At 48.1% G+C, this 24,943-nt stretch overlaps 1 protein-coding gene across 6 annotated transcripts in view; it reads left to right on the forward strand.

Moving 5' to 3' along the window:
- acsl1a (acyl-CoA synthetase long chain family member 1a) overlaps positions 1-24,943 on the forward strand; it is a 295,407-nt gene that overhangs the window by 252,043 nt on the left and 18,421 nt on the right. For all 6 annotated transcript variants that reach the window (XM_038805668.1, XM_038805664.1, XM_038805667.1 and 3 more), the window contains exons 14-18: positions 5,604-5,699; positions 8,590-8,662; positions 12,516-12,604; positions 22,065-22,181; positions 24,272-24,415. In XM_038805668.1, the coding sequence (XP_038661596.1) occupies positions 5,604-5,699; positions 8,590-8,662; positions 12,516-12,604; positions 22,065-22,181; positions 24,272-24,415 (519 nt within the window). The remainder of the gene's footprint in view (positions 1-5,603; positions 5,700-8,589; positions 8,663-12,515; positions 12,605-22,064; positions 22,182-24,271; positions 24,416-24,943) is intronic.

Here is a 24,943-nt window from a genome sequence, read left to right on the forward strand (position 1 = left end):
TAGCTAGAGAAATGTGAAAGGCTTTGTCTAGTGACGACTGTTTAACAATGATGTGGTAGTTCTATTCTATTGCCTCTTTTACAATGTGTAAAGAAAATGTACGCGAGAAAGAGGTTTTATTGCAGACATGGCCTTTTTAAAATTACAGTTAATTGATGCTTCAATGAAGCTACCCAAATAACCTGGTTATTACTTATTTTTGTGATACCAGTATTAAAAGAATGTAAGTATTTTTGAGGGCAGCATAACAATTAAGAATTTCTTCCTCGTTTATTTAACAAAAAGGTTTTAGTCAGTAGACGAAGGGAAGGATTTGAAAGTCCCTGCTGTGCTGTACAAAGTCTCTCTTGAGACAGGTTTACCTTGTCTTGAACATTCTAAACATTTCAACTGTAGTTGAACTGAAAGATTTGTGCATGTGGATCACGGATCCCTTGTGTTTACTCAAAAAGCCTGAACCCGATGGCTAGTGGTTAGTATCAGTATTAGATCCAAAGTTCAGAGTGCTATAGATTCTAACCATCGTCAGACAATTTGACAGATTTCTGTGAGGAGTGTGTTGTTCTACATCTTGAGGAGAGATTGTGTGGAATGGGCACGGACTTTGACGGGATTAACTGATGAGAGGTTGTTTCCCCTGGGTAGGCAGTCCAGAACGAGGAATCATTGTCTTGACAATGAGATTTCAACCAGTTAAGGCCAGAGGAAAGTCGTCTTGTTGTGAATCTTTGGAATTCTCCACCCCAGTGGTGTGTGTATGCTCAGTTACTGAATACATTCAAAACTGAGGTTGATAGATTTTTAAACACTGAAGGACTCAAGAGATATGAGTGGGAAACTGATGCTGAGGTTAAAGATCTGTTGTAATCTTAATTAATTGCAGAGCAGGCCCTGGGGGATTTTTTTGGGGGTGAGGGGTACCGGGCGTGCACCTGGCCTACTCCTGCTGCTACTTTATTTCATGTTTTCTAATTTAGCAATGTAATACATGCCCCAAACTCTGCAACATCCTTGTGCTATTTATAGGGGTCCTTAGGGCACCCTTTTTCTTTCTGCCTTATTGGGTCAGTTTGGTCTCCTTTATTGTTTGGCTGACTGAACCTAAACATCAATCTGGAATGATTGTTTGGTGTACAGTGTGGGGCCTTTCTGAAAGATGAAAAGTATTTTAAGGTGTTTAGGGTAATTTCCAAGGTGGTGCATGTGAAACTGGACTCGGGCCCCCGGGAGGCCATATTCGGGGTGTCGGATCAGCCAGGGTTGGAAACGGGTGCGGAGGCAGATATCATAGCCTTCGCCTCGTTGATCGCCCGAAGGCGGATCCTGCTGGGACGGAGAACGGCCTCTCCACCCTGTGCCCTGGCGTGGCGGGGGGACCTGTTGGAATACTTGACCCTTGAGAAGGTTAAGTTCGAACTGAGGGGAAGCTCGGAGGAGTTCTACAAGTCATGGGCACTTTCAAGAACTGGATAACATCGAACATTAGTTGGGGGGGATGGGTGGGTGGGGAGGGGGGTCTATGTATGTTAAAGATGGCTATGGGTAATCCCTGATTCCTTTTTTTTTGTCATTTGTTTATGTTAACATGCGGGCGGATGTCTGGGCATGGTGGGAGGATTATTGTTACTGTTATGGGGTTTGAGATATTTGTTGTTGGTTATTGATTGTTGTTGTGTGTAAATTCGGGAGAAAAATTGTGAAAAAGGAGAATAAAAATATTTTTTAAAAAAGTTAGCTTAGCCTGAAAGCTCAACGTGTTTAGCTTGAGTTGGGCTGTGGTCTGGATTTGGCCTGGAGCGAAGGTCTGAGTGGTAGAGAATCAGCCCCTCCTGTTTCGATACTATGAGCGGAAAAGCACTGGACTGTTGATCTGTGATTTTGAATGCCCCCATGAACAAGTTTCATGAATCATGGGTATCGGATGGTGCTGCTTCAGGGCATATTTAAGAAAGTTGTTAGTACTAGCCCTTGGGCACATCGTGTACATCAATATGGCACTTTTTTCTCAGCGCCAAACATATCCTACTGGATTGGTCTCCAGCACAGATTTCTCCATCTACTTCACTTACACATGTTAAACGGGTGGCATTGTGGTGCAGTGGTTAGCACTGCTGCCTCACGGGGCCGAGGACACGGGTTCAATCCTGGCCCCGGGTCACTGTCTGTGTGGAGTTTGCACATTCTCCCCGTGTCTGTGTGGGTTTCCTCCGGTTTCCTCGCACAGTACAAAGATGTGCAGGTTAGGTGGATTGGCCATGATTAATGCCGGGGTTGGTGCTGAATCAATGGGCTTAATGGCACTATAGGGATTCTATGGATTCTAAGGCTAAGAGAGCCATATTAGTGAACTCTCTGACAGCATAAGGAAACTGTATAAATATGAAGCAGATGGATGTTAGATATTCTGCACACGAGATGGGAAGCATTCAGTGATTATTGTATTGTGGAATTTATTATAGCTTAGGCCAAATACAGATATGTCAAGGACGTGGGTCGGGATAGTTAGGGCTTCATAATTCACATTGTATGGTCCGCTGAGTGGTAATACCAACAATTTTCTTACATATGCGCTGAAGTGGCAATGCCTGATACCAAAAATCAGTGAATTATCTAGGGCAGGAATTCAAAATCACAGTTTAAATTAACAGTGCCCACACTGTTTAGCTCATAGTACCCAGATGGGAGGAGCTGATTCTCTTCCACTCGACTCTTGCTCCAGTGTAAACCAGTCACTGCAGCCCTGCTAAAACCAAACTAGATGAATTTCCAGGTTTAGCTCATTCTTGCCGGATTTGCCTCCAAGAGAGGAATGCTCAAAATCAGGTGAAGAAATTTGGGGCGGAATTCTCTGCAAGGCCCGACGCCGTCGTGAAACCCGGAGAGGTTCACGACGGCGTCGGAAGCCTCTCCCGGCCCCCTATTCTCCCCTCCCTGGGGGGATAGGAGGGCCGTACCGGGAAACTCGGCGGCCGGGCCTTGTCCCTGGCTTTAAGGCCCGGCGCGCCAAGAATGACGCCGCAGCGGAGCCTAATGATGTCAGCCGCACATGCGCGGGTTGGACAGCTCAAATCCGCGCATGCGCGGTTGCTATCTTTCCCCTCAGCCACGTCTTGCGGGGCGGCGGCGGGGAAAGAGTGCGTCCCCTTGAGACGCCGGCCCGACGATCGGTGGGCACCGATCGCGGGCCCGTCCCCTCCCGAGCACAGTCGTGGTGCTCGATCCATGTTCACGACGGCAGCGACCAGGTGTGGTTGCCGCCGTCGTGAACAGGTCGGGAACGGCAGGCCACTCAGCCCATCTGGCCCGCGTTTCTCCGAGCGGCGTGTCCCAAAACCGGATACGCCATTTTGGGGGGGTGGGAGAATAGCGGGAGGTGCGGGAGCGAACCTCCCGCTATTCTCCCACCCATCGTGGTTGCGGAGAATCGTGCCTTTGGCTTCTGTAGATGGCTTATCAGCTTCAGGCTCTTTTATCAGCTGCCCAAGCAGCAGCTACATGACCTCTTGACTCTATATAGCCCATTGGCTCACAAGAAGTCTAAATCCTACTGGAAATTGCTGTCACTTTTTAAACTCTACAGTGTGAAGGGACTAGGCACAATCTGCAAGGCTCACTTTCATACCGCCAGTTGGGCCTCTGCCAAGCTTAAGACCAAGGCGATTGAGCCAAAGGACATTCTATTCTTCGGTGTCTAGACTTCTATGTGTAAGGTTTGGGCACAAGCTCGACCCGGAAGTGTGTAAAATCGGCGTGCGTCCCACCGACATTGCGCAAAACGGTCAGCGGGAGCACGTGTTGGAAGCATTCCACTGACAATCTAGAAGCCGTATTGATGTACACGATGTGCCCAAGGGCTAGTACGAACAACTTTCTTAAATATGCCCTGAAGCAGCACCATCCGATACCGGTGATTTATGAAACTTGCACATTGAGTTGTTTTGGCCAGGCATTCAAAATAACAGTTTAGATCACCAGTCCAGTGTTTTTCAGCTCATAGTATCTAAACAGGAGGGATTCATTCTCCACCACTCGGACTTTCGCTCCAGGCTAAACCAATTAAACACCAATTGACCAGGATTTTGCATTGACCGTCTGCCTTGCACTTTACACTTAAGCTGCAACCTGGATCCAGGTTGGGCTGAAAGGTCCGGGATCAAATAAAATGAGCAATGCGTCTGGGGACTGAGGTCTGTTTATGTTTGTGCTGTCCAGACACTCGTGCTGTAGTATTAACACAGTATTTATGTTTCACTGGTCAACAGTTGCCTGAGACAGCTCCTCTGCGACTGTCCCCTGAGGGAAGTCATTAGAAACACCATCCCGCATGCTCCCTTTTCTTTGCGCCTGCCCTCTTTCCACCCACCCCCACATTCCCGGCAACGCTAAGCCTTTCACAGCCCATTACTTGGCCAGCGAGTGAGAATTACACTCCGGGGCGACTGCAGCTGGGAACACATTCTGGGCCCGCTGAGTGTGCACGACCAACGGGCAAAAATCTCAGGCCTGTGTGTTATTTAACAATTAAATTAAATGTTCCACCCATAACCAGGAATATCTTGGAAATGCATGACTCTGTGGGTGACACGGTACCACAGTGGTTAGTACTGTTGTTTCATGGCTCCCATGTCCCAGGTTCAACTCCTGGCTTGGGTCACTCTCTGTGCGGAGTCTGCACGTTCTCCCCGTGTCTGCGTGGGTTTCCTCCGGGTGCTCCGGTCTCCCCCCCACAAGTCCTGAATTCTCGCTCAGTGTACCCGAACAGGTGCCGGAATGTGGTGACGCCTTTGCAGTGTTAATGTAAGGCTACTTGTGACAATAAAAGTTATTATTAAAAGGGTGGAGATCAATTTGATAAATGTTTGCCTCCTTTTCATTTCGGGCTGTGCTCTGGCAATGCACCGGAAAGGGAATTTGAATATTGCAGAAAAGAGAGAGGTGTTACTGAAGCAATTCATCTTGCACTCATCAAGACAAATGGAAGAATGTCAAACTTCAAACAGCCACAGCAATTTGTACTGCAGGAGAAAAGGGTACTGAATGATTAGCAAGTCAATTCCGGTTGAGGTGTTGTCATGCGAAAAAGCAACTCCCCAAACTCCTGGGTAATTCAGAAAAGGTGCAAGGTTTGAACATATTCTTTTTTGCAGAGAACTGGTATGAATGTACATTGCTTCTGGTAAATGTAAATGAGTCTCATTATGATATCTTGACTAATTATCTTAAATTGGTTGTTCGTGTATTCGCGCACTCAGGATTATTCAGCAAGTGTGTGCTCACTCGCAGGATCACCGCTTGGGTTTTGCCAGCACTGGCTGGTTGAGTATAGTCTGTACTCTGACTGTTGCAAGCAACCGAAGGACCATGCTGTTTGATTCAAGAAGGCAGTCATTGCAACATATATGACCTACGTACCGGCCTTCACACAGGCATTGAAATTCATACAGATGGTTGTTCAAGGGAATTTGCCCCATGGTGTTTCATGTATAATTCAACAACAGAAGTGCTGTTCCTCTACTTTTAATGGACCTTAAAGAAATATTCAAGTTCAGTCAGTCCTTGATCATCAGCTTTTTTCAACATTCCAATCCGCTTTCTGTCTACAGGAGAGTCTTGGTGGCAAGGTGAGGTTAATGGTAACTGGAGCTGCTCCTGTGTCTGACACTGTGCTGACCTTTATCAGAGCAGCTGTAGGTTGTCAGGTAAGCTGCACTTTTTATATTCATGTTTAAATTTTACTGATTTGTGTTTCGTACACCAGATTCGTGTGGGAAATTAGCTTTTCTGGATTCCTGGATCTGTTTCCGATTTCTTTTCAAACACAGTCATAAGTTGGGTTGTTGATTAGCATCAGTCAGTATTGTGAGGGAGTAGTCATCTGGTCGGGTAGTTGGTTCCTTCTCCCTCACCCGCCCTCTGCTTTCTTTCCCCAAATCAATCTCATTTCTCCTTTCGACTCCCTGCAGCCCACAATACCCTGGCCAAAAGCCGCGGTTAAAATCTTGTGACAATAACCATGGGTTTCCCATTCTTGACATTTCCTTCTTCTTAATGAATTGTTAACCATTCTCCTCCACGGCTGACTTGCCCCCATTTGGTTCTAACGCCATCTGTGCCAATGCAGGCATCGCAGGACCTGGGATTCTTCAGGGAGTATCTCCCACTCTGCCTGTAATTCTGGGTTTATTTCCCACAAGGCAGAAACTGGGTGAAACCCCTGGGGATTTACAGGACTCGCATTTCCTCACATGCTTTCTTCTCCTGCAACTGTGCATGTGGGATGTGCTTCAAGGTTGTCTCTGTGTTTCCTTTTTAAATCCTCTCCGTGCAATCCCTTGACACCAACGTTCATAACCTGAGGTCCGCTTCATGGCAACACCAACTTTACCTGTCACTGACTGTCATCAATGTCCATTCTGAGGCTGCTTCCCACTGAAGTGAGTACATTTTAGATGTTCGAAGCTCAGATTTTCAGGCCTGTATCTGCTGGGCCCAGATTTAAGCAGAAGGCTACTTTTAGAAAAGAAAACACGCTGGGAATGGTGTTTGACAGTGAAACAAAGAATGGGTCAATTGGGCAAGTCCATCAATACATCTCTGACATGCGCACAAACAGTTTCCTTTTCCTGTGGCCAAGAGATTCTCTGGGGAAACATGGGCAGGATTCTCTCAGCATGGATCACTCCAGTGCTGTGCTGGCCCCCTGTAGGGACCAGAATTGCTGATCCTGAAGCCGTGTTGACGCCGTCGGGAAACGCAACAGTGTTTCCGACGGCGTCAACACTTAGCCTCAGGATTACAGAATCCCGCCCCCTGAGTCTTGGGAAACCAAAGATGGAGGAACTTTGATTCCAGCAGTAAGAGTAACACTGGTAATTCTCAGATTCTCTTCATAACCAACTCACTAATCATTTATGTGTAAGGCGTGGCTTACTCTGAAATTCTTTAACCTGCTGTATTCACACTGACTCCAGCCAGACTCCTGCACATGCACAGTCAGACTCCCGAGATTTCTTTGGTAGAATTTGCAGAAGGAGGCCATTTGGCCCATCGAGTCTGCACCGGCCCTTGGAAAGAGCACCCTGCTTAAGCCCACACCTCCACCCTATCCCCGTAACCCAGTAACCCCACCTGACCTTTTTTTTTTGGACACTATGGGCAATTTAGCATGGCCAATCCACCTAACCTGCACATCTTTGGACTGTGGGAGGAAACCGGAGCACCCGGAGGAAACCCACGCAGACACGGGGAGAACTCCGCAGACTCCGCACAGACAGTGACCCAAGCCAGGAATGGAACCTGGGACCCTGGAGCTGTGAAGCAACAGTGCTAAGCACTGTGCTACCATGCCACCACTACTGATAATGCTGTTATCAGGCGTCATCGTTGCCTTATCTCCTTGAGATCTGATTCTGACCGAGGTTCCCCGTTCAGCGCCTCTTTCACACAGAACCAATCTGTACTTGGACTCCATAATGTCAAGACCGACCTGTGCAGACTGACCTGCACCAAACTGGGAGATTGGTGTTTGGCACACTTCTTATAAATCAGCCTAAATTCAGTTTAACATTTGTAAGCCACTTAAGCCAATAAAAATGAGGTTTTTTTTAATAGAAATTGGAACTCAGGAGAGGCCTCTAGAACTGGTGTTTGCTTCTGTGACCACATTCTTTCCAGATCCTTTTATATTCATCCTTTTCAAATAATTATTCCTTTCCCTATTAAACGTTGCTTTGGATTCTATCTCCATAGTCATTTGTGAAGCATCTTGTGATCTAAAAGACTTCTGCTTAAGATTCTTCTTCTCACTTCCTCCTTGGTTCTTTCACTGAGAATCCTCTGTTCCCCACCCACTTGTTCTGCATTTATTGCCCAGTGGAAGCCAACCTTGCCTTGTTTGCTCACTCTGAAGCGCCCAAGTTTCACTTACACATTTACTGATTGTTTCCTCACAGACTGCTGCCACTCACCACTCACCTGCTGCTGCTCAGCAGCTCCTCGGGAAATGCTGGGCCCCACACCTCCCCTCTTCCTGAAGCCCATTTCTATGTCTCCCTCTTCCTGAAACCAGTTCAATGTCGTTTTCTCCTTCTTCCAGTCGGTCTGTGGGCCGATCTATGTCTGTTTAAAGTGCTCATTGCACTTCTGCTGGGATCTGACCAACAGTGACAAAGGCCCATGTGAAGTGTCCAACCCCCTCACCACTGTTCCCTTCCCTCCATGGCCTGCTGGCTTGGCCCCAACAATACCCCCATCCTTTCCTTTCATTCTGGATGCTTGTTATTACTGCTCCTGATGACAATGCTGGGACTGTGAAGGCACTGGCCATTTGCCTGGATGGCAGCTCATCGGGGTGGGGACGGACCTCAGGTGTCCTGTAAAAATCCATCCCTGTGTTATGTGGGTCAGTTGACAAAACGCCAACTGGGACTGTTGCTGCAACTATTCAGACACATGAAGTGGAACATGTGTCACTTCAGAATTCTGTTTATTTTCACCTTAGCTGCCAACTGCTGAGGGATGTTTTGGGCGGGGTCAGTATATTACATTTTTAAAGTAATGCACTTGTGTTTTGGTCATTTTTATTTACAGTTTTATGAGGGATACGGACAGACTGAGTGCACGGCAGGCTGTTCAATGACCATTCCTGGAGATTGGTCAGCAGGTAAGGCTTTTCTATTTCCCAAGACCTGAGCAATGCTTTGGTTGACCTTAAGAAACTTGAGGGGCAAATTGGATTTGGTCAGCCAAGTGTCAGGGCTCACTGCTCGTGCCCGTCCGCCCGCTTGCCTTCATTTTTCTTGGAGACTCCATAAGGGTGGCCCAGGTACATAGAACATAGAACAGTACAGCACAGAACAGGCCCTTCGGCCCTCGATGTTGTGCCGAGCAATGATCACCCTACTCAAGTCAACGTATCCACCCTATACCAGTAACCCAACAACCTCCCCCCATTAACCTTATTTTTTAGGACACTAAGGGCAATTTAGCATAGCCAATCCACCTAACCCGCACATCTTTGGACTATGGGAGGAAACCGGAGCACCCGGAGGAAACCCACGCACACACGGGGAGGACGTGCAGACTCCGCACAGACAGTGACCCAGCCGGGAATCGAACCTGGGACCCTGGAACTGTGAAGCATTTATGCTAACCACCATGCTACCGTACTTACCTGAAGCAAGAGGGAACTCCTTACACTATGAAAAGCAGGATTCAAGGGCAGAAAGCAACTGCGCTGCTCACTCAATATGGTCATTTCTGCTGAGTGTACTCAACAGCAGTCCTTGAAGGGACCACTGCTGGTAAATCACAAAATGAATTCAGAAGTATCTGATGGATTATTTTTGGTGGGGTTCTGGAGGATCCACTGTCTGCCTGGCTGACCCCATGTGTGGGGGCTAGACAATTGCCCACACTGGTAGTGGGACACTTGGCAAATCACATGGTGGCATGTAATGGAGATCTAGGCCTGTAAGCAGGGGTTTCCTCAGTAGGGGGGGACATTCATTCGTCCATCCTCCGCCAGATTGTAAATAATAATAAACGTTCCTGGGCGGGATTCTCTGTCCATCCGCACCCGTTTTCTGGTGTGGCGCTCCCCCCGCCGCCCCCCCCCCCCCCCCCCCCCAGCAGCGGGATCCTCCGTTCCACCAGCCGGCTAAGCGGGTTTCCATTGTGGCACCCACACGCCGTCAGGAAATCCGCGGGCATGAGTGAGCGGGCACGGTGAAACGGAGGATCACACCGATGGAGAATCCAGCCCAGTCTTTTGAGCCAGGGTTCCATTCTGGGAACTTGTATCCAGTTGTAACATCAACTGGGATCGTAACAAAAACCAGAATGTTTTTTAATTCCATTTTTTTCTTAAGCCTTCACCATTGGATCGTAAAACTAAGGTTACACCTACATCTGTAAAGATAAACGTTTTCCTTTTTTACCCTCAGCAATTTCTATGAAGCTTGAGTTTTCAATTCTCGAGCTGTTCAAAACGGTCCCTTTTCCTGCCCCCATCTTCAACTCAATAAATGAGTCATTCACAGCTTACAATCAGTAGATACCATGAACTTGCATAACTTCTCTCTAGGTGGTTTTCATAATGCATTATTTTTACAAATAATTTTTTCATTCTGAAGGAGGGGGATGGGCGAGTGAAGTGTTCCCCCTGCTGGCTTTCTTTGTCTTTCTGAGAAAACCCCCACTGGCTGCTTGTCTGACCCTGGGTGGGGGGGTGGGTGGGGGGGTGGTGGCTGTATGTGTTAATGGTGACTATGGGAGATTCCTGATTCGTCATTTGTTTATGTTGAAAATGAAATGAAAATGAAAATCACTTATTGTCACGAGTAGGCTTCAATGAAGTTACTGTGAAAAGCCCCTAGTTGCCACATTCCGGCGCCTGTCCGGGGAGGCTGGTACGGGAATGTTCACATGTGGGCTAATGTTTGAGGATTTGGTGGGAGGATGGGATCGTAGTTATTGATATAGGGATTGACATTGCATTCGTTACTGATTATTGTTTATTGACGGTGGGTGCAAATTTGGGTGAAAATGTGAAAAAGGAGAATAAAAATATTTATTTTGAAAAACTTATGTTTTGCCCCTGCTGCTTCCATCAAGGTTTTGCTTTGTGGTTTTACATCTCTCCCTTCATATTTCCGTTGTCTGAAAGGGTTTAAATAAACTCCAATTTCCAGGATCAAATTTCCACAATTATTTCAAATAATGGCCGAAATTCTCCGACCCCCAGCAGGGTCGGAGAATCGCCTGGGGCCTCCGAAAATCCCGCCCCCGCCGTGGCAGAGATTCTCCGCCACCCGGGAAGTGGCGGTGGCGGGAATCTCGCCACTCCGATCGGCGAGGCCCCTGCGGTGATTCTCCGGCCCGGATGGGAGGCCTCTCCCACCGCCGAGGTTTGAACCACCTCGGGATCAGAGGCGCGAGCGGGCCCCGGGGTCCTGGGGGGTGCGGGGGGCGATCGAACCCCGGGGGGTGCCCCCACAGTGGCCTGGCCCGCGATCGGGGCCCTCCGCTCAGACTCCGGGCCAGTGCCCTGGGTGCACTCTTTCTCCTTCCGCGGCCGCCACGAAGCGGAAGAGAAACCCACATCGCGCATGCGCCGACCGGCGAAAGCCTTTCGGCCAGCCCCGTTGCCGGGGGCGCCGGTTTTTTGCGCCAGTCTTCTGGTGCCAACCGCTCCGGCGCGGGGCTGTCCCCCAAAGGTGGGGAGTCCCAATAGAGCTACTTAGCGAATCCCATTCTCCAGCCCACCCTCCGTAACCCTCTAAATTAATCACTTTCAAATATATATCCAGCTGTCTTTTGAAACCTCCTATGGAATCTACCTCCACCACTCTCCCAAGCAGCGCATTCCAAACAATTCTCTGAGTTTCTCCTCATCTCACTTCTAGCTCTCTTGCTGACCACCTTGAAATTGTGACCCCCATTTACTGACCTAACCAACTAGTGGAGACAGAATATCCTTCTTTACGCTGTCAAAATTGTGCCTAATTTTGAACACCTCGATAAGGCCGCCTCTTAACCTTCTCTGCTCCAAGGAGAACAAGCCCAATTTCTCTATCTTTCCTTGTATCTAAAATTCCTCATTCCTGGTATCATTCTAGTAAATCTCCTCTGCAGTCTCTCCAGGGCTTTAACATCCTTCCTTAAATAAGGTGCCCAGAACTGAACACAATACTCCAAATGATTTGTAGAGGTGTAGCATCATCCTTCCTTGCTTTTATATTCTATGCCTCTATTTATAATCCTTTAGCCTTCTTAACACCTGTTTCAACTTGCCTGGCCACCTTCACAGAACTTATGCACTTGAATCCGGAGGTCCCTCTGCTCCTGTACTCCCCTCAAAATTGTACCATTGAACCTATATTGTCTCCCCATGTTTCTTGTACCAAAATACATTACCTCACATTTTGCTTTCACTTCAGCAAGCAGGAGAGAGAGTTTGTTTCACTTCTCTCTGAAAGCATCACGCAGGAACCAACCACTGACCGTTGTCAGGCAGAACACCACCCCTAGCCAACTCGCCACTCGCCAGTTAACCAATCGAACCGACTCCCTCCACAACCTAGGTTCCTATGATCCACTCAATGCAAAACAATCTGGTTTCTCCTCCCCAAATTACAAAACCTGGTAACACAATGTTCTGGCAAACCGGCTGTTTCAACTGAGTGCTTAAAGGCACATCCTTATTATGGGTCCACAGACCAAAACCATAAAACAAATAAATGGAACAAAGGAAATGAACAGGAAGGATTCTTGTACTCGGCAACACTACATTACTGTAGAACACTGAAATCTATATTTTTCCTTGATGCCATATTGGTCAGGTTGACATCCCATGAATAATGTTTTATGGATTTTGAAGTAACCATGTTGAATGATGTAATTTAAGTTAAAATATTGAACATTTTTCACCGTTAGAACAGATTCCCTGTAATGGGCAGCATTCTAGCACAGACAGGCGAGCTCCTTCATTTCCGTTTCTCCGGTTTCATCTGCAGGTCACGTTGGAGCTCCGATGCCTTGTAATCTGATCAAGCTTGTTGACATAGAAGAAATGAACTATTTTGCCAGAGAAGGGGAGGGTGAGGTAAGTGGAAAATGTTCTGTGTTTTGTCTATAAATAACAGTCTGTCATAACGGTTTAGTTTTACATCTGAATATTGCGCTAATGTAATTGTACAGGCTATCCACAGCCAAATGGGCTTCTTTCCTCCCCGAACCCTTCCTCCACCACCACCTCCTTTAAAGGCCCTCCTTAAAGCCCATTTCTTCTACTAAGCATCTGTCACAGAATTTTTCCCATCATGGAACGAGACCATTCATCCCGTTGTGTTTGTGCTAGCTCTCTGAATGATAAATACACCGAGTGGCATTTGTCAACTTCTCCCGGTAACCCTGTAAGGTTTTCCGTTTCATATAATAGTTCAATTCCCTTTTGAGTGCCTCGATTGAACCTGCTTCCATTGCGCACTCCAGCGGCAGAATCCAAATCCTAACCGCTTACCGTGGAAAAATGTTCCCCTCTCATCTCCATTGGTTCTTTTGCCAATTACTGTGCCCTAAGACCTGAGTGGCACCTCCCATCCAGGAATGGGAGGTGCCACTTAATCAAATGTCCTGGTTATATAGGGCACAATCTAATGCCTTTGTTGCACCCGACTCAGGACATGATGAGGCCGGTAAATCTCGCGAGAGGCTTCTCGTTGGATTTATGAAGCTCATCACGCCTCGCGAGATCTAACGAGTACTTGCGAGGTGCGGCGATCTGGCAGGATCCCGATTTGCATATTTAATTGTGAAGTTAAACTCCCTTAAATATGTTCACGCTGGTGTTACCAAGGCACAGGACCTAATGGCCTCGTCTTGGAGTCCCCGAGTAGGTGCCAATCAGCACTGCTTTCCACAAATGTCGACCAGGAGTACCGGCACTTGGGAGGTCTCCCGGGCGATTGGGGGCCTCTGGGTGGTCAGGCTCTGGGCTTTCTGGTACCCTGGCACCCAGACACTGTGACACTGCCAATCTATCACCCTTGGATTGGATTGGATTTGTTTATTGTCACGTGTACCAAGGTACAGTGAAAAGTATTTTTCTGCGAGCAGCTCAAACAGATCATTTAGTACATGAAGAGAAAATAAAAAATTTTAAAAACATAATAGGTACACAGTGTAAATACATGGACACCGGCATCGGGTGTAGCATACATGGGTGTAGTATTAATCAGGTCAGTCCATAAGAGGGTCAGTCCATAACAAGTCCAATCTAAAAACAGACCCAACCCCCGAGTTCCTGTTCACACAGAATTCCAGTTGGTAGAGTGCCAGGTAACAGAAATTTTACTGTAACAAATCTGTACACTCTCATTCTTGATCCTTCCACCAACAGGAACAATTTTTCCCCATCTACTATCCAGATCCCTCATGATTTTGAATACCTCTATCGAATCTCTCAACCCCTTGAATATATCTATGTAACTATGTAACAGTTTCTCATCACTGTGACCATTTCTGCATTTCTTCCAATGCTTACGCGTCTTTCCCAAAGTGTGGTGCCCCGAACTGAACACACTACTGAGGCCAAAGCAGTGTTTTATATAAGTTTAACATTACCTCTCTTTTACTCTTATGTCCCTATTAACACAGCCAAGGGTACTGTATGCTTTATTAACCACTCTCTCAACCTGTGCTGCCGTCTTCAATGAGTTGTACGCAAATACATCCAGACCCCTCTGCTCCTGCACCCCTTTAATTCCAATGAATCTGCCCCAGATCCAATCTTACCCCATTGAAGTTGGCTTTCCCCCAGTTAATTATTTTTACTCTGGTTTGTTCTTTGTCCTTTTCCAACCTAAGCCTTATGATACAATGATCACTGTCCTTCAATGTTCTCCGAATGACACTTGATCTAATTTCTGTTCAGAGAAACAAAAGCCTTTTTTTCCCCAACTATTATAGGAAACATGTTTATTTGCATTATTTAACTGCCACCTGCTGAAGTGTAAATATCTACTCAATGTTGGAAGGCTGTTGTTTGTGGTGTTTGTCTGTCATAGAATTTTTAATGAAAGCAAGTGTCATCCAAACAAATACTTCAAAATCTGTAGGCTAATAGCACTGTAGATTCTGCGTTCTGTTTTAGAAATATTGGCTTTTTATTATTTGTTCATTGGACGTGGGCATTGCTGGCTAGGCCAGCATTTGTTACCCCTCTTTATTGGTCTTAAGAAGGGTGGGGGTGAGCTGCTTTCTTGAGCCGTTGTCATCCTTGTGGTTTAGGGACGGGAGTTCTTGGAAACATATTCACTGTCGCTGGGTCAAAATGCAAATTGAGATGACGTTATATTTTGAGTGGAGCTTGCAGGTGGTGGTGTTCCCTCCATCTGTGTTGCCCTTGTCCTTCTAGGTGGTACCGATCATAAGGACATAGAAATAGGAGAAAGAGCAGACAATATGGCCCGTTGAGCTTCCTTGCTCTGCTATTCGGTACAAACATAGCTAACTTCATCTTCAACTCATTCCTTGCCCACTTCCCCATATCCCTTCGAGGTTTGGCATGTGCTGTTGAGGGAGCCTAGGTGAGTTGCTGCAACTTTTTATTTTTTCACAGGATGTGGATATCACTGGCTAGACCAGCATTTATTGCCGATCCCTAATTGTCCTTGAGATGGTGGTGGTGAACCACCTTCTTGAACCGCTGTAGTCCATGTGATGTAGATACACCCACAGTGCTATTAGGGAGGGGGTTACAGGATTTTGGCCCAGCTACAATGAAGGAACAGGAATATAGTTCGATAAAAGCTGAATGGAGAGAAAAGCGAGGTATTCCCAGTGAATGAGCTGGCACAGCGGGCTAATTTAGGGGGGATGCCATTTACGGTAGCGAGGGATAGGTTTAGGTACTTTGGGATTCAGGTAGCGAGGGAATGGACGGGGCTCCATAAGTGGAACTTAACGAAGCTGGTGGAGGAGGCCAGGGAGGATCTTAAAAGGTGGAATACACGACTTCCGGTGTGGACCATGGAGTAAGTGGTCACACACAAGGCAGCTCCTGCCCATGTTTACAGAAAGGAGCTCTTTTTTAAATCAATATGGGTGGAATTTTGATGAAAAGATGTAGGTGAATGTTGGAGGAGTGCTATCCCCCCCCCCCCCCCCGGAATGGTATGTCTCTTGGTTACCAGACCCGGCAGAAACAGTGAAAGATTTGGCTGGAGCTGCAGCAAAGACAAAAGCCTTCCGGCATGCAGGCGGGGGAAGGGCAAGCCTAAAGGCTTCAAACTGACTTGAGGGCCTTTATTAAAGCTGAATTCCAGCAGCAAGGGAACGACTGTGAAAAGATCTCACCAAGGCCATTGAAGAAGCGGTGACGAGACTTCTGGTGGTGGCCATGGAGGAGTAGGTCGTGCATTCGGCAGCTCCCCTCTGGAACGGACTCTCGGACCTTTTTCAGGAGTTTTCACGGACTTTTGGGGAAGATTGGTGAAGCGAACACTGCCAAAAGGATTCCCTCTCGGTTGTATGGATAGCTGGACCAGGAGTGGCCGGGTGAAGCGTTTAACTCCCAGCAGACAGAAGCATGCAGAGCGGGCGCCGAGGCACGGCATGGCGGCCGGTATAGACCAGGATGCATGGGCGCAGTGGGCACAGGAGCAACAGGAGTTCCTTAGGGGATGCTTTGCTGATCTTAAAAAGGACATGCTGGCCCCGATGCAGGCATCAATAGACCAAATGATCGCAGCTCAGGCGACACAAGGGAAAGCGATCAAGGAGATGGATAAAAAGCTATCCGACCATGAAGACGAGTTGGTCGTATTGGCCCTTAAGTTGGAGGCGCAGGATGACCTCCACAAGAAGTGCAGGAGAGGCTGGAGGACCTAGAAAACAGGTCCAGGAGACAGAACTTGAGAATTGTGGGCCTCCCTGAAGGTGTGGAGGGGTCGGATGCTGGAGCATTGGTGTCCAAGATGCTGGAAACGCTGATAGGGACGGGGGTATTCCCTCGACCCCTGGAGCTGGACGGGGTGCACAGAGCCCTCGCAAGGAAGCCCATGGCGAATGAACCGCCGAGGGTCATGGTGGTGAGATGTCATCACTTCTCGGACAAGGAACTTATCTTGCGGTGGGCAAAAAATGAACGGAGCAGCAGGTGGGAGAACAACGTGTAAAGCTGAACTCGAATTAAAGGACAGTTAAGCTTTGGTTGAATGCGGCGGTGGGGCTGGGTAACACGGCGCCGTTTCCAATATAAGATTATATGCAATGTTGGGTGCGTGTCAGGGCTGTGATGGTGGCTGGAGGGTGCAGTGTTTCCAGCAAAGTTGAGATACCGAGGGGGGGAGGGGGCCCTGTACTTAGTGCGATTTTCCGGTAAGTTGGACCCTTGGTTCAACAAGTGTCTCCTCACTGGGCAATGTTAGTGTCTTCTGTTTGTTTTTTGTTTTGTATTACTATTTACTCTATGGGGCTGGAGAGGTAGTTTAATTGGTTTATTCATGTGGGGAGAGAGGTCCGGATAATGAAGCGACAGTCTTCTCGGCGCCAGGGGCGGGAGCAGCCAGGGTCAGCATGGGTCAGCTGACTCTCGGGAGCATAGTGGGGGGTGAGCAAGTGCTCAGCTGGTGCCTGCCAGGGGGTTTTGGGTCGTGGGGCTGTTGCTGGGGGGGGGGGGGGGAGGTGATGCTGCTTTGCTGACAGAGGAGGTATCAATTGAGGGGTACCAATTGAGGGTCAGGGTCGGTGGCTCCCTGTGGGGGCGCTCGAGGAAGCGAAGGGCGCGGGCTCGAGGTTGGCCAAGAAAGGGCGATGGCTAGTCGGAGGGGGGGGGGGGGGGGGGGGGGGGGGGGGGGGGGGGTTGATCCCTGGAGGTTCGCGCGGCCGAGTGCGAAGCAGTTCTCTTTTTTCTCCCACGTTCATAAGGTTTATTCCCGCATAGACGTCTTTGTCTTGAGCAGGGCATTAATCCCAAAGGTGGCGGGGACAGAATACCAATCACAGTCTCGGACCATGCCCCGCACTGGGTGGAGCTGCGGCTTAGTGAGGAGAGAGGGCAGCGCCCAGTATGGAGACTGGATGTGGGGCTGCTGGCGGACGAAGAGGTTTGCGGGTCGGATTAGCAGGAACATCCAGGATTACCTGGAAACAAACGATATGGGTGAGGTAGCAGTGGCAACAGTCTGGGAGGCTCTGAAGGCAGTTGTCAGAGGGGAACTCATCTCAATTCGATCCCATAGGGAAAAGAGAGAAAGAGCGGAGAGGGAGAGACTGGTGGAGGAGATACTCCTAGTGGACAGAGATACGCAAGGCCCCTGAGGGAGCGGCGGAGTCTGCAGGCGGAGTTTGAACTGCTGACCACAGGGAAAGCGGTAGCACAGCTGAGGAAGGCAAGGGGGGCAGTCTATGAGTACGGGGAGAAAGCGAGTAGAATGCTGGCACACCAACTGCGAAAGAGGGAGGCGGCCAGGGAAATCGGGGGAGTAAAGAATTAGGAGGGTAACACTGTCTTGGATCCAGGGGGGTGGGGGTGAACGGAGTCTTTAAGGAATTCTATAGTAAGCTATACGAGTCGGAGCCCCAAACGGGAGCAGAAGGGATGAGGCAATTTTTGGACCAGTTGAGGTTTCCAAAGGTGGATGAGGACCTGGTGGAGGGGCTGGGGGCCCTGATTGAATTGGAAGAGATTGTCAAGGGTCTACAGGGCATGCAATCGGGTAAAGCCCCGGGACCGGACGGTTACCAGGTAGATTTCTACAAGGAATTTTCAGAAATATTGAGCCCACTCCTGATGAGGACCTTCAATGAGGCCAAAGAGAAAGGAACTCTCCCCCCAACAATGTCACAGGCTTTGATCTCACTCATTCGTAAACGAAGGAAGGACCCGGAACATTGCGGGTCATACAGGCCCATTTTGCTTTTAAATGTGGGTGCCAAATTGCTAGCTAAGATTCTGGCCGCAAGAATTGAGGATTGCGCCCCAGGGGTGATAGAGGAAGACCAGACTGGGTTTGTTAAAGGCAGACAATACCAATGTCTGGAGACTTTTGAATATTATTATGATGCCCTCAGAGGGAGGGGAGGCGGAGGTGGTAACAGTGATGGACGCAGAGAAAGCCTTTGACCGGGTGGAGTAGGAGTATCTGCGGGAAACGCTGGGGAGGTTTGGGTTTGGTGAGGGCTTTATTGGCTGGGTGAAATTGCTGTACCAGGCTCCTGGAGCAAGTGTGTGTACAAACCGGCTGAGGTCGGGGTACTTCGAGATTCACCGGGGAACGAGGCAGGGGTGTCCCCTCTCCCCGTTACTATTTGCCCTAGCTATAGAACCACTAGATATGGCGCTGAGAGCCTCGAGGAACTGGCCAGGACTGGTTCGGTGGGGGGGGGAACATCGGGTCTCGCTATACGCGTATGATTTGTTCCTGTACATTTCGGACCCTGTGGAGGAGATGGGGGAGGTTCTGCGGATCCTGAGGGATTTTGGTAGTTTTTCAGGGTACAAACTGAACATGGGAAAGAGTGAGTTGTTTGTGATCCAGGCTAACGGACAGGAGGAGAGATAGAGCTGCCGTTCAGGATGGTAGAGAAAGGTTTTCGTTCCCTGGGTATACAGGTGGCCAGGAAATGGGATGCCCTGCACAGGCTCAACCTGACCCGGTTGGTGGAGCAAATGGAAGGGGACTTTAAAAAGTGGGACATGCTCCCACTGTCACTGGCAGGGAGGGTGCAGACCGTGAAAATGCCTGTCCTCCCCAGAGTTTTGTTTGTCTTCCAGTGCCTCCCCATCTTCATCCCCAAGGCCTTTTTTAAGCGGATGAGTAGGATCATTACAGGCTTTGTGTGGGCGAATAAGACCCCACGAGTAAGGAGATTGCTGTTGGAGTGCAGTCGGGGGGGGGGGGGGGGGGGGGGGGGGGGGGGGGGGGGTTTGGCGCTGCCAAACTTTCGCAACTACTACTGGGCTGGCAATATAGCTATGATTCGGAAGTGGGCGATGGGGAAGGGGGGGGGGGGGGGGGGCGATGGCATGGGAGCAGCTGGAGGCGGCATCATGTGAAGGTACTAGTCTGGGAGCTTTGATAATGGCCCCCTTGCCGTTCTCACCGACCCGTTACTCCACACGTCCGGTGGTAGTGACGACACTGCGGATCTGGGGACGGTGGAGGAGGTACAAGAGGGCGGAGGGAGCGTTGGTCTGGACCCCGATATGCAACAACCACAGGTTTGTCCTGGGTAAGATGGATAGTGGGTTCCAGAGCTGGCAGAGGGCAGGCATCAAAAGGATGGGAGATCTGTTCATAGACGGAAGCTTTCCCAGTTTGAAGGCGCGAGAGGACAAATTTAATCTGCCGCCAGGAAACGCCTTTAAATATCTGCAAGTACGAGCCTTCCTGAAAAAACAGGTGGTGGGTAGTGACGCTGCCGCCACTGAGGATACAGGATAGGGTGGTCTCCGGCACCTGGGTAGGGGAGCGGTAGGTGTCGGATATCTACCAGGAACTACAGCAGTAGTCGCTCCAACAGGGTGTAACCCGGCAATCTGGGAAAAGGAGAAAAATCTGTACAAACTGTATAGTTGACTGTTGGGAAGAATGTTTCCCGGGATGTTTATTTGCTGTTACCTACTTTGATACAAGTTTGAATAAAATGCGTTCAAAAAATACAAGGAATATAGTTCTGGGTCAGATTGGCGTGTGGGATTCCTTCTGTCATAAGGTCCGAAGTAGGAATGCTTGCTCATGATTCCACAATGCTGAGCACCATTCGCAACTCCTCAGACACTGCAGAGATCTGTGCCTAAATGCAACAAGACCAGGACAATGTCCAAGCTTGGGCTGATAAGTGGAAAGTAACATGCACGCCAAACAAGTGCCAGGCAATGATCACCTCCCTCTACTATCAACATTCTGGGGTTTACAATGACCGGAAACGGAACTGGACTAGTCATATAAATACTGTGGCTACAAGAGCAGGTCAGAGGCTAGGACATTTGGGGTAAGTAACTCACCTCCTGACCCCTCAAAGCCTGTCAACCACCTACAAGGCACAAGTCTGGGGTGTGATAGAATAAGCTCCACTTGCCTGAATGAGTGCAGCTCCAGCAACACTGAAGAGGCTCAACACCGTAGAATATAAAGCAGCCCACTTGATTGGCACCCCTTCCACAAAAATTCACTCCCTCCATCACTGTAGCACAGTAACAGCAGTGTGTAGCATCTACAAGATGCACTGCAGGAACTCACCAAGGCTCCTTCGGCATCACCTTCCAAACCCACGACTGCTACCAACTACAAGGACAAGGGATGCATGGAAATATTACACCTGGAAGTTCTCTTCCCCCCGCCTCCAATTAACACACTATCCTGACTTCACTGTCACTGGAACAAAATCTTGGACAGCACTATGGGTGTCCCTACACCCCAGGTACTGCAGCAGTTCAAGAAGGCAGCTCACCACTACCTTCTCGAGGACAATTAGGGGTGGGCAATAAATGCTGGCCTAGCCACCACCGCCCACATCTCATGAATGAATTTTTAAAAAATAACTAAAGAAACAAAGTATATGAGGAGCAAAATCTCAGACCCTCGACCTAGGTCATCTCAGACCCTAGACTTCGGCAGCAGTGATCCCCATGTTCCTATGTGCTCCGTGACTCGGAGAGCCTACAGCAAGAACCTAGAAGCACTGGAGAATTACCATCAGTGGTACATTCCCCAGAACCTTCAAGCTGGTGGCAAGGTAGGTGGTCAAATAGCGGCGTCTTCTCCCGAGCCAACATGCCCAGTACCGAGGCATTAATCACTTAAAACCAGTTCTGCTGGGGTGGGACATGTCATTCTTATGCCTGACACCAGATTCCCAAAGCAACTACTGTACTCGAAAGTCAATCATGGCAGGAAATTACCAGGAGGACATTGGAAATGGTTCAACAATGTCCTGAAAGCAGGCCAAAAATACATGCCGAGTCACGGGAGAACCTGGCTTGTGACCAATCGAAATGAAGAAGGCTCATTCAAGAAAGCACCAGAAACCTCGAGAGACTTCATCGGGATCACGCAGAGGCGAAGTCACTGTTAGAGAAAACGCACAAACTTCCCAAGAATCCTTCAATCACCAGTTGTTTCGCGTGGCAGAGTCTCCCGTTCGCACACTGATCTTATCAGCCATCTCCAAACCCATTGAACCAGACTGGAAGTAAGTGATCCTTGATCCCTAGGGACTGTCCAAGAGGAAATTATAACCCCAATGTATTGTGAACAAGGACAGAGTCTAAATTACATTCAGGAAATGCTCATCTTGGAGTCAGCTTATATAATTCAAGAATGTACAGCATTAATATTCGGGGTTTTCATTTTAAGTAGGAAGCAAATTGATTGAGAACAAAATGTGGAGATATTACATGCTGTTCCCAATATGTTTAGGATTAAACATTGATATCCTTCGTGCTTGCATCACATTATTTTGTGGCAGAATGAAGGCTATTACTTGGGAAATATAAAGTATTTATTATCTATCCTGTGCTCATGTGTCAGAAAATCTCTTTGTGTTTCATCTCCCAGATTTGTATAAAAGGGTCAAATGTTTTCCTTGGTTACCTAAAAGACCCAGAAAAATCAGCAGAAGCTCTGGATCAGCGTGGCTGGCTGCACACGGGGGATGTAGGAAAATGGCTGCCGGTAAGGAAAAAACTCTTTTTGATCATTTCCTTGTACAGTATAAGTGCAATTGGTTTCTAATGCAAATAATGCAGTTATAGGACATGAATGATTCCCAAGGATCCAGAAGTGACCATGATTTTTATAAATATCAATTATATTAGAACGCACTTTTTCTTTTCCTACTTTTTGTCCTCCTTTACTTTGTCACCAATATCCACTTTTTTTTTCTTTTCAGGAGATGTGGCCTTTTTTTAATACTGTACTCTAAACAATTTTTAAAAAATAAAAAAAATTTCGAGTACCCAATTCATTTTTTCCAATTAAGGGGCTAAATTGCATGGTCAATTCACCTACCCTGCACATCTTTTGAGTTGTGGGGGAGAATGTGCAAACTTCACACGGATAATGGCCCATAGCTGGGATCGAACCTGGGACCGTGATGCCCTCTACTCTAAACAATTTTAAAACGATTGTATGTTTGCAAGCTTTCACAGACTCTCCTGGTATCTGAGTCCCGAGTGGTTATTCAAGGGATGGGACAGCGCAGTGATTCTGTTGTCGCTTAAAACTTTCACTGAGGGTTCAAGATAGCAAATAGCAATGAAAGTTGAAATGAACATTGGAATACTTGGGTGACTGCTCTGAGTAGTGCCACTTAATCGGTATCCCAATTTGGAAAGCTTCGCATTACATGATGGACACGATTAAATTTCAAAACAAAAATTGGAATCCTTTCTGGGCGGGATTAGTAGGGTTGTTCCTGCCATTTGTGACACCGGGAACGACCCCGCTATCTTAACGCCACTTTGTTGTTATTTCGGCCCCAGGCCACACTTAGCCGCATTTCCTACACTGAGGAGCTCCTCTGTGCAGGATGAGATCCATGGCGCCCAATCTCTCAAACCCCCCCCCCCCCCCCCCCCCCCCCCCCCGCCCCAACTCAGCTATAAGGGGACCTTGGGCCACCCGAAACCACGGCAGGGGCAAACTGCCTGCCTGCCAAGGTGGCAGTGCCAGGGTGTCACCCTACCCAGGGGCCTCCAATGGCCTGGGAGACACCCTTCCTCTTCCCCATCCCTCTTCGTGGTTGCCGTTGACCATTAAAGGGGGGGGGTTTGGTTTGTTGTTTGCGTTTTGTTTTTTAACTTGCGAGTTGATGTGTTAGGTTGCATGTTGGTGGTGTCATTTTCTTGTTGTTTCCCAGATTTTTCCTTTTCTTTCTGTTCTTTCTGTTTGTACGGTGAAAGTTATGAAATCAAGGCGAATACAATGATTTTATAAAAACCATCTCCTTTTGAGAAATATCGCCCTCTGCAGGCCACACTATCTCTTTGACCTCTTCAAGTGAGATTATTGGTCAATGCTAAATTATTGAGTTTTGTGTCGTGTACCATTAGGAATTTGATTGAGATTGCCTAAACTCATTTAACATGCGTAGAACATAGAACAGTACAGCACAGAATGTAGAATCTTTAATACTAGTAACCTCTTATCCTGTTGATATGGGCTGTAGTGGTGACAGAACACTGCAAGCCCACAGTACTGTCTGCACAGAGTATCTTCCAAACGTGAGACTTTGCAACTTCTGAGCTGGACATGGACCTCTCTAACTTGGTTGCGTAATATTATAGAGGTCATTATTTAATGTTCCAAACATTAAATGGTATACAAATGAGTGACATCCTGCATAATATAAACATGCTCCTAAAAAAAAAAACCTTTTTGTCAGTCCTTTCCTTCATCCTAACCAAACACGATGGCGCTCAAACATGCAAGTGTATTGGTGCATTAAAGCCTCTCTGCAGAGAAACAGAGAAACATTGCCTCCCCTCCATCACACACCCCACACGTCATCCTTGGGAGAAAAGATACAATTCAAAAGGCTGTCCTATTTGCTAACTAATCTATAGCCAGAAGGATGGAGCCGAAGGCACACCCCACCCCACCCCTTTCATTCTGCAACCAGCTACTCTACTGACCAACGGAAAGAGGAACCCCTTCAGCATACAACCTCACAGCTGTGCAATCTTTCAATAGCGAGATTTAATTGATGTAAGTCGTGTGCAGCAGCTTATGACTAAGCTACGGAACTTGTTTTGCCTCAACAGAATGGCACTTTGAAGATAATTGACCGAAAGAAACACATATTCAAGCTGGCACAGGGCGAGTACATTGCACCTGAGAAAATTGAGAACATCTATGTGCGGTCTGAACCTGTGGCCCAGGTGTTTGTTCATGGTGATAGTCTGCAGGTAATTCTAAACTCCAAGCTGAACAATGAGGGTCATTTTGAATATTGGACTACTGCTGAGCAGTGGCATAGGTCAGTTGTGTCTCCCAGTAACTTTGGACTAGCTGTAGTTTAAGAATTACCATTTTTCTGCTGCTGCCCAAGTTGAATTTAAACTTGTTGGGCAGGATTATCCCACAGGCTTCTGAACACCGGCATCAGGAGAAAGTGGGATTTTCCCTGAATTGGTCAATTAGCGTCCAGAGGGCAAGCTTACTGCCCAATAGGAAGCCCAGAAGCAGCAGCAGGGCGCCATTACAGGGAAACGAGGAAGAGGGTGCCCCAAAATCTTAGAATAAAATATAAGATCCAATGGGTGGCCTGCTGCTGAAACCAGGCAGGTGGAAAGTGCCTTTCAGCCCTGCCTGCAGCATTGGCGCCCTGATCTGATGCCAGGACATCACCCAGAGGCAACGGCATTGTCCTCCGCCAGCTATGGGGACCTGGAGGCTGACTGGAACATCCCGGTGGGCCTTTGACAGTAGACCTT

Source organism: Scyliorhinus canicula, chromosome 8 (genome assembly GCF_902713615.1).
Source record: "Scyliorhinus canicula chromosome 8, sScyCan1.1, whole genome shotgun sequence".
Taxonomy (NCBI): Eukaryota; Metazoa; Chordata; class Chondrichthyes; order Carcharhiniformes; family Scyliorhinidae; genus Scyliorhinus; species Scyliorhinus canicula.